Raw genomic sequence first — 9946 nt, forward strand, 5'->3', positions numbered from 1 at the left:
GTACTTACCATGTGCCAGATACCATGCTAAGCCCGCCCTTATAGTGTCTCATATAATTCTCAAAAGAATGCTGCAATAGAGGGGTATGTGTGTGTGGTCAGGAAATCTCTTTATTTCTAAGGTCTACATATTTTATTTTTTGTCGTCTGGCAGATCTGGACAAGAGCAATTAATTTGGCCACCTGAACTCATTTAATTTCTGTGAGTAGTTTGCATTTCAAGGGTTAAATTCCAGTTTGTGATAGCCTAGTCTGCTTGGCCAATCTTTTTTTTCTTTTTAAGTATGAAGCATTATAAAATTAAATCAGGGATATTCAAGAGAGTCTCACAAGGTCTGAAAGGGACATAGAGAGTTCCCTGAAAGGGCTCAAGTAATCACAGAGTTCTCTTTTTCCAAGAAAAGGAAGTCTATGTTAGTGTTAGTAACTACAACAATATTTTATAAAGACTAGGGAAGGGCACTACAACAATATTTCATAAAGATGCAGCAACTAGCCGAAAAGTGATGAGCATTTTCTACCAACAGAAGATTCTACATAGCATGGGAACCTTAAAACAAAATCAGTTGATGTTTTACATGCTTTACTATTGCCGCCACACTTTCAGACACAGTGGCAATGTTTTGTCTACTCAGTTAAGTGCTGAAAGCAGCAATAGGCCTCTAAGTAGTACTATGTATTGGAATTAATACTACAGTGCCAATGGTGCTAGTGTTTATTCATACTCTGAGACCGAGACTCAGAGAAGCTTGCAGCATGAGAGCTCCACACCCAAACTGGGAGCTGCTGAAGTGTTCATGATATTCCAATAAAAACACCCAGAGGACTAGCAGACGAGGACATGCCGTTTACCACTCACATCACAGGGGAGTACACCTATGGCAGTGGGTCAGTGCGAGAGAGACAGCACCTCCTCCATTCTGAGGCTCATTATGAGGGGGCCCAGACAAAGGAGGCACGTGTCCTAAACTACATTACCTCAGTGTGTAAAAGGGTCAAGAAGCAGTCTCAGGACAAGAAGACCTTCCCAAAAGAATATAAGGTGGGAGTTACAATCCATTCCCAAAACAGTACACATTCCTTCTGGCCAGGGGCCGGCTGTCTCACCAGTCCTCGGTCATAGGAGGGGGAAGGGCCATGTCCACTGACCCCGCAAGGTTATTACATGGAAAGTAGCAGAGCTGGGATTTATATTTAGGGTTTTGTTTTCTATCCTACACTGCCTTGTGCAATCACTATATAGCCTACAAGCAGTACATCTATACAGCTTAGTGTATGCTATTTCTGTCCCAACTGTTTTAAGAACTAATAATGGAATCTAGGACAAGCTCTCAAATATCTCTATGGGTCTTAGTTTCTTTGAGGCTAAATAGTAAGAAGCTAGGAAAATTCCTGGGCAACTGAAATAGGGAAACTGAGACAAGATAATTTAAAAGGCCGAACAATTTGAACAGCTTACAGCCAGGTAGTGAATCACAAGACCTTATCTTCCCTAACCAAGGACACTTGAGAGCAAATGGTTTCTACTTCTCCTCCCTAACCAGAGAATATGTTGCTTAAATCATTCTGGTCAGGGAGATAGAGAACAGAGACCCAATTAATGCTATTTGTGCCAGCTAAACCCAAGGACAGATGAAGTCAGGAGTACTAATAATAAAGACCCAGTTAGAGCCAGACAGACCCGAGATAAAAGTAAAACAGTAAAGCAGACCAAAGAATAACCCCAAACTCCCCTACATGCTCATTTTAATGCATCGGCATATTGAAAACACACCTGGAAAGCTGATGAATATTCTCCAGAAACCCTTCCCTAAGATTCTCGCCTGCAGAAGAAAAAGAAAAACGCTCAAAACAAAAACACAGCGTGGGCTCATTCTAGAACACACCCCTGCCCCTTCTCGGGCACGAACTTTTTACTTCCTCCTAAACTCTAAGGGTCCCCATGAGACTGGCAACCAGGGGAGCAGCAGGTAGCTTGTCCTGTGCTTACCCCTGACCCTGTCTCCAAGGCCCCCTTTTCTCTGACTTTCCAGGGAACTAACAGCAGCCCTGCCTTAGCTCACTTCTTTCACTGTGACTGTTATTTTCCAGTGAGCTAACAGCAGCCCCTCCTTGGCTCACTTCTTTTCTATAATGTTTCTAGGGAGCCAGAGCAGAGCACCACCTAGGCTCTCTCCTGTGCTTCTTCTATCCCAAAATCACCTGGACTCGCGGTGTGAAATCTTTCCTGCACGAAGTCAAGATCCCCCACACTGCAGGCTGGCCTCAGGCAGACCCGCTCTGGGCCAGGCCCTGTCCAGTAACATCTTCACCTATGGAATTGGGAATTACGTGAAATGAACTCCTTCATCCTTCTCCAGCTCTGAAATCATATGTATTTATGAGTTCCTAGATTCTCAAGTATTTGATTCTACAACACCACCTGTTTCTGCATTTCTGTGTATTTCATACTGTGTTTCCATCTAAACAACATAAAACAGTTTTTGCTTTCATGAGTTGTTTTCTTAAAACCACCTGACATAATTTAAAATATGAAAAGTGAAACAACTGATGTCACATCACCAAAGCCACAGAAGTTATTTCCTCAAACACAGTCTACACATTTCCCAAGAGTTAATATCACTGATATAATTATTTTTAGAAAAAAATACTAATGAAAGTATTTCTGAGGAATACTTTCTTTATAATTCTTTATAAAAGACTTAAGTTTTAGGTTATTTAATGATGGTACTAGCCCTTGTGCATGTTTGTGGGGGAAATTAAACACTAGTCCCTGGCATATTTATTTCTGAATTTTGCTAACTGTGAAATTTGGAGATGTAGAGTGGAAAGCAGAGGAAGAAGAACCTGGTCGAAATCCAAATATTATTATCATTATTATTGAAATAGCATAAGGCAGTGGAAGGAGCTCTCGGTTATTTTCTTGGAGAAAGCCTGTTATGAGTCACTTAACTTCTCTGTCCGTTGAGCTTCCTGATTAGTGGGTTTAGACCTAATAATATCTCAGGTTACTTCCGGATCTGTGAATTAACCCAAAAGGTATGAAAACCTGGCAAGAAGTCACTTTTAAAATGCAGTACCAAGTGTGAAAATTTATCCTTATCCTAAAGTAAAGATCAGTTCTTAGGTTAAAGGTTATAGCCCCAGGGAATTGAGAACAAAAATTTGTCTATTTTTAATAAGGCTACAGTAGCAGTGAAATCTAACAATTCTTTACTAATCTTTACAATTCTAAATCTAACCAGACTGGGTAACTGTTTTCCAAGCTTCACCATGTAAGCTCCACAGCTGTTTTGATGGATTTTCTCTACGGGCGGTGAAGAGACAAAGAGGAAAGCAAGCAGGAAAGAAATCAGGACACTGAGGTCAGCACACAGGCTGATCCTAAAAAGTGTCAGAAACGGATTAGAGAGAGGAAAATACAAAATGTAGGACTCAGTCCACAAATGTAATACCTGTGTGATAGAATTTTTTATTCTGTGTTCTTTCCGACCACTCTCAACGATTGTACTAATGCAAATTGATCTGCCTGTAGGAACTTCTTTTTCCAAATGAAATAATATTAATCTTTGACCTGCCCTCATACATCCCATTTTAATGTGAAAGTCAGGATTTAAGTTTTTCTTTCTGACCATTTCTCTCCAGCAAATTAGGTAGCTCATTTCCAGATTCTATTTTTTTCCATGCCTGATATTTATCACCTCCCCTTGTACCCAAAATCAAGCATCCATATGCTAACAAACATCCTAGAAGTGAGACAGAGTGAGTGACTGCACATGACTGCACAAGAAAAGGTCATTTTTTAAAGTATATTTTATTGATTATGCGATTACAGTTGTCCCATTCTTTTTTCTCCCCTTTACCCACCTCTGCCTGGTACCCACATTCTCTCTAGCATTCCCCACCCCCCGCTAAGGTCATGTCCTTGGGTCATACATATAAGTTCTTAGGCTTCTACATTTCCTATACTATTCATAACGTCTACCCCGTCTACTTTGTACCTACCATTTATGCTACTGTACCTTTTCCCCTGTTCTCTCCCCTCCCTCTCCTCACTGATAACCCTCCATGTGATCTCCTTTTCAGTGAATCTGTTCCTGTTCTAGTTATTTGCTTCCTTTGTTTTTGTTTTTGTTTTTAGGTTTGTTGTTAATAGCTGTGAGTTTGTTGTCATTTTACTGTTCATATTATTGATCTCCTTTTTCTTAGGTGAGTCCCTTTAATGTTCCATGTAATAAGGGCTTAATGATGACAAACTCCTTTAATTTGACCTTATCTGGGAAGCACTTATCTGCCCTTCCATTCTAAATGAAACCTTTCCTGGATAGAGCAATCTTGGATGTAGGTCCTTGCCTTTCATGATTTGGAATACTTCTTTCCAGCCCCTTCTTGCTTGCAAGGTTTTTTTTTTTGAGAAATCAGCTGACAGTCTTATGGGAACTCCTTTGTAGGTAACTGTCTCCTTTTCTCTTGCTGCTTCTAAGATTCTCTCCTTATCCTTAATCTTGGCTAATGTAATTATGATGTGCCTTGGTGTGTTCCTCCTTGGGTCCAATTTCTTTGGGGCTCTCTGAGCTTCTTGGACTTCCTGGAAGTCTATTTCCTTTGCCAGATTAGCGAAGTTTTCTTTCATTATTTGTCCACATAAGTTTTCAATTTCTTGCTCTTCCTCTTCTCCTTCTGGCATCCTTATGATTCAGATGTTGGAATGTTTAAAGATGTCCTGGAGGTTCCTAAGCCTCTCCTCAATTTTTTTGAATTCTTGTTTCTTCATTCTGTTCTGGTTGAATGTTTATTTTTTCCTTTTGTTCCAAATCATTGATTTGAGTCCCAGTTTCCTTCCTTCCACTCTTGGTTTCCTCTATATATTTTTTTCACTTTGCACAGGCTTCACTTCTTCCTTTATTTTGCAACTGTGCTCAATCATTTCTGTGAGCTTCCTGATTACCAGAGTTTTGAATTCTTCATATGATAGGTTAGCTATCATTTGTTTAGTTCTTTTTCTGGAGGGTTTTTTTTTTAAGATTTTATTTATTTATTTTTAGAGAGAGGGGAAGGGAGGGAGAAAGGAAGGGAGAGAAACATCAATATGTGGTTGCCTCTTGCACATGCCCTACTGGGGACCTGGCCTGCAACCCAAGAATGTGCCCTCAGTGGGAATCCAACCAGTGACACTTTGGTTCTCAGGCCAGCACTCAATCCACTGAGCCACACCAGTCAGGTATTTTTCTGGAATTTTGATTTGTTCTTTCATTTGGGACATAGTTCAATGTCTCAGCTCACCAGTTTTGATAAATGTTTCTTCTTTAACTCCTTGGTTGTTGGACTTCCATACAGTTTGATTTTTCTGGCAATTCTAGTTGCTTTTTGTTTTTAAATTGGTTGCTTCCTTCTTTTGGTTGTGCAAAGAGGTGAAGCAGATCCACCTATACCTGCATCTTGAGCAGAACTCCCTGGAAAAGTAATTTTTAAACAATGTTTTAACTCTGAGACAAGCTTATTAGCCTTAAATAGAAGAACTTTGTTTGTGGAATTTTTTAAATCCCCCCTTAAAATGGAGAAATAATTTGAAGAAGTACTCATCTCTCTACCTCCATTTCCATAGTAAGTATTCCACAGAAAAAGGAACCTGGGAAGAACAGGAAGATCTCGCTGAATACTTAAATAGTACATTCAAGGTTGGGGAGTAGCATCAGCAAGAAGAAAGGCAGATGAAATGAAGGCAAAATGTCACTGATTTTTGCCTCTGTCCTTGGAGAGAAGATTGCTGATTTGGAGTCACTCTGGCCTGCCCAAGACCATCTGACATGAAGATGTAACTCCAAGGTAAGATTTCCTGGGCCAGCGGGTTTATCCCAGTGCTATTATCTGAATAGGCCATCGAGGCTTACTTTAGAACAGCTTCCGGAGGTTCTCACGCTTTCTCCCAGAAGCAGAGGGGGTTCTTCTTGAAAGCTGCTTGTGCCAAAGGTGTCATGATAGCAAGGCCTCAAAATAACTGTAAATCTATGTCCCCAATAGATGGACATTTAGATTTTTTTCAGTAATCCCTGATGGTACTTCAGAATTCAGTAAAGAAGCTTTAGGGAGGCAAGAAATGTGGCCTGCAGCATTAAAAGGACAAAATGAGGCTCTTGCTAGCCTTGATGTAACAAATTGTCTACAATAATAGGTAAAAAGTTATTGAGTGCTGAATATGTACCATGAAGGGAGCTAAGTGACTTATATACACAGTCTCATTTAGTGCTCATAAAAACTCATTGCAGTTTGGAAGGTGAAAGAGACTCAGAATTCAGAGTCCAAGGTCACAGAGCTGGTAAGTGGTAGAGGTAGGATTGCAATCCAGTTCTGTGGGATGCCAGAGCCCAAGGTCTGCCCTACTCATTTATATTCAAGTACTTTAAACCCATTTTAAAAAATGTTTAAGGATCATGAAATCTCCTGGTTATGTGCAATAAATCAAAGTTCCTAGGAAACTTTATATGATGTTCATATAAAGTTGGGAGTGTCCAACTCTGATTTTGCTCAAATTTTACATTACTTTCAGATGGCCTTCTAGAGTTCAGCCACACATTTTTTTAAAATCTTCCCTAGAATTCAGATACCCAGTTTTCTCATGTGCACATGCATGAAGAGATACCACACACACGAGACAATGAACACCACCTGTACGTACATTACCCAGATAAATACACACAGAACACAGACACCACACAGAGACTGTACACAAACAAACACACACAAATACACCACAGATACACAGATCTCACCTACACACAGCTCTATACGTACCCCGTGGATCCAAAACACATCATGGAGACGCACCACAGAAATACACACAAAGACCATATGGCCACATACAATACATACACACAAATACACTGCAGGTATACAGATAGACCACAGACACACATGCCGTACACACACAGTATCAGAAACTCTCCATAGGATTTGGTTTCTCCTTATCTACTATATCCTAGTTTCTGTCCCGTTTCCAGCATATTCATCATCTCATTCACATCTTACCTGTTGCTGCCGGTGTCTTCTCTATCCCACCCCATCCCAGATAGGGAACGCCTCTCTTTTCCTTTCATTCCCCAGAGCAACTACCAACATTAAGGCAATTGCAATTAATGAGAAGGGACATTACACCATGTCAAAGCATAGCAAATGGATTAAAATTGAGGATTAGACACTCCTCATTTTAAATCCCCTGTGTAATTTCTGCACTTCTGAATATTTGATTGGCCCTTTGTGCTCTTCAAGCCTCCCAAAGGCATCCTCACTCCTCCCCCTCTTCTCATGGTCCCAGGACCTTCACACAGCTTTTCTCAGGTTCCCACTAGCTCACCATTGCCTATCCATTCCATGTGCTCAGACCTCACTTTTTACTCCCAAAGCACGCTATTTAGGTATTTGCCTAAAGAGAACCATTTTTTCTACTTTGGAGAAAAACATTGCAACTCCCTTAAAAGACAGAATTAACTTAAAGCAGTTGTGGTTTTAATAACAATAACTTTATTTCTTCTATCTATATAGTCTTAGAGTGTTTTTGATTTGTGAAAAAAATCACTAGTAATATCCATTGATTTATCTAATTTATCAAAAACCAAGTTGTTGATATGACTGTTATAACAGGTATTTTCAAAAACAGTCTCAGGTTTATATTTTCAATACTATAGGACCACTATCCAAGAAACAGGATATTTTGAATAATCAAATATTCTGACTGATGGAGCATTATCAAAACACTAGGCATGGAATACCAATTTACAAAGTGGAAACATAAAACACTGGTAGGGTGCCCAACCTGCCACAATGGAGGCATAGTGGGAGTTGATGATTAATAAGAAATTTAACCCTTTAAAGCCTCGCTTTCTTGGCTGTTTGAATATTTGCCTTTGTGAGGAAAGAAAGAAATGATTTTCATATAATGCTCCTGGCATGTAACAAATATTGAATAAATATCAGTTCCTTGACTTCTCTCCCTCTTTCCCCTCCCCAAAGAAGGAGGAACCACTAGCATATTCTACAGTACACTTTCCTCCTTCACTGATGATTCTGAAGACACTTCACAGTGTTCCAGTGCCCTACGGCTCCCATATGAATATCAGTTCTTACTGCTGTGTGCTCAGTGCTAGAATACTAGATAATAGCATTTATTATATATAATTAGCTCATGGGAGGAATCTCATTATAGCTCCCCTTGATTAACAATTTGCAGCAGTTGTTATTTTTGTTATTCAACTTCGTTAGCAACATTTGCCATGACCAAGTCTTAGTCAAGTAAAACTGATTCAACATTGCCTATTCAAGCACCCGTGCCCATCAAGAACGGTCAGACTTCTGGTTAATGTCTAAATAGAAGACTTTCAGCTACCTTGATCAATTACTTAACAAAGTCAAAATATCTATTTCACATTAATTTCATATCATTTGTAGTATTTTTATTTTTGATGCTCAAATTAATCTGATCTTCATTCTTCATACAAAGCAAAGACCTTGGGAAAAACATCTGACTTATGTTATTGTGGAAACATTATGTTTGTTGTTTTAAAAATATTTTTATTTTGTCCATTGTTATTTTAATTTCTATGTTTAACCTTTTTGTTTGCTTCTTTTCTGTTCTTATTTTCAGCTTCTCATCCTGCTAGTAATTATGGATCTAATCAACTCTTCTGACCACCAGGTCAATGTCTCTATATTAGGAAGAAACAGCACTGACTTACCAGTTCCTGCCTCAAAAATGATCATTGTCATTCTTTTGTTCACATCATCAATAATTGGTATTATTACCAATGGTCTCTATCTATGGATACTAAAATTCAAGATGAAAAAGACTGTCAATACTCTTTTATTTTTTCATTTTATTCTCTCACATTTTATCGCAACATTGATTGTGCCACTTATCACCATCCCCTTCCTTCAGGACAATCACTGGAGCTTTGGAACTGCCATGTGCAAGGTCTTCAACAGCATTTTGCACACAGGATTATCCGCCTCTGTTTTCTTCCTCTCAGCCATCAGTGTTGATCGTTATATTCTCACTTTTCACCCAGTGTGGTCACAGCTGCACCGAACCCCACGCTGGGCTTCCAGCATCATCCTGGGAGTCTGGATCTCTGCGGCTGCCCTCAGCATGCCCCATTTGGTTTTCAATGAGACACATGATGACCACAAAGGAAGGGTAACCTGCCAAGATAACTATGCCTTATCTACTGACTGGGAAAGCAAAAAGATGCAAACATTAAGGAAATGGATTCATGCAGCCTGTTTCACCAGCAAGTTCTTGCTAAGCTTCCTTCTGCCTTTCTTCATCATCACCTTTTGTTATGTAAAAGTAGCCAACAAGATGAAAAAGAGGAGCCTATTTAAATCCAACAAGCCCTTCAAAGTCATGAAGACTGCCATTATCTCTTTCTTCGTGTGTTGGGTGCCCTACCATGTATACCGGGGCTTACTTCTCTCTGACAACAAATCTCTACTTTTACAGTTGACTATGCTAGTTGCAGTGGTTACCACTTCTTTTAATATTGTCTTTTCTCCTACACTCTACCTATTTGTTGGGGAGAATTTCAAAAAAGTTATCAAAAAGTCGATTCTTGCTCTGTTTGAGTCAACATTCAGTGAGGATCCTTCTCCAGAAAGAACACAAAACCTAAATTTACAAGCCTACATTTAAATTCAAGGTCCCAGAACAAACATGAGCTTTTAGTCACTTAGACAACCAGAGATATACCCTCTGCTTTTGTATAATATAGTTCCTATATTAGAGGGACATCTGCGGTGTACTGTAGTTAGATTACAAATATTAAAAAGTCTAAAAAAAGTAAGCAATAGGTGATGTTACAAATGTAATTCTGCCCCTTTTTTTTTATTGTGGTAAAATATTGACCCTTGAGCAACACGGGTTTGGACTGCACAGGTCCAAATTTATACACAGACTT

At 39.4% G+C, this 9946-nt stretch overlaps 1 protein-coding gene across 1 annotated transcript; it reads left to right on the forward strand.

Annotated features, from left to right (window-relative positions):
* Positions 1-8658: 8658 nt before the first annotated feature.
* GPR33 (G protein-coupled receptor 33) lies at positions 8659-9681 on the forward strand. The gene has a single exon (XM_024551284.2). It carries the CDS (start codon positions 8659-8661, stop codon positions 9679-9681), a length of 1023 nt encoding a protein of 340 aa, XP_024407052.2.
* Positions 9682-9946: the final 265 nt, after the last annotated feature.

Source organism: Desmodus rotundus, chromosome 7, assembly GCF_022682495.2.
Source record: "Desmodus rotundus isolate HL8 chromosome 7, HLdesRot8A.1, whole genome shotgun sequence".
NCBI lineage: Eukaryota > Metazoa > Chordata > Mammalia > Chiroptera > Phyllostomidae > Desmodus > Desmodus rotundus.

What these genes read in the sequence shown, in the direction of transcription:
- GPR33 (XM_024551284.2), top strand. Translation starts at nt 8,659, where the DNA reads ATGGATCTAATCAACTCTTCTGACCACCAGGTCAATGTCTCTATATTA.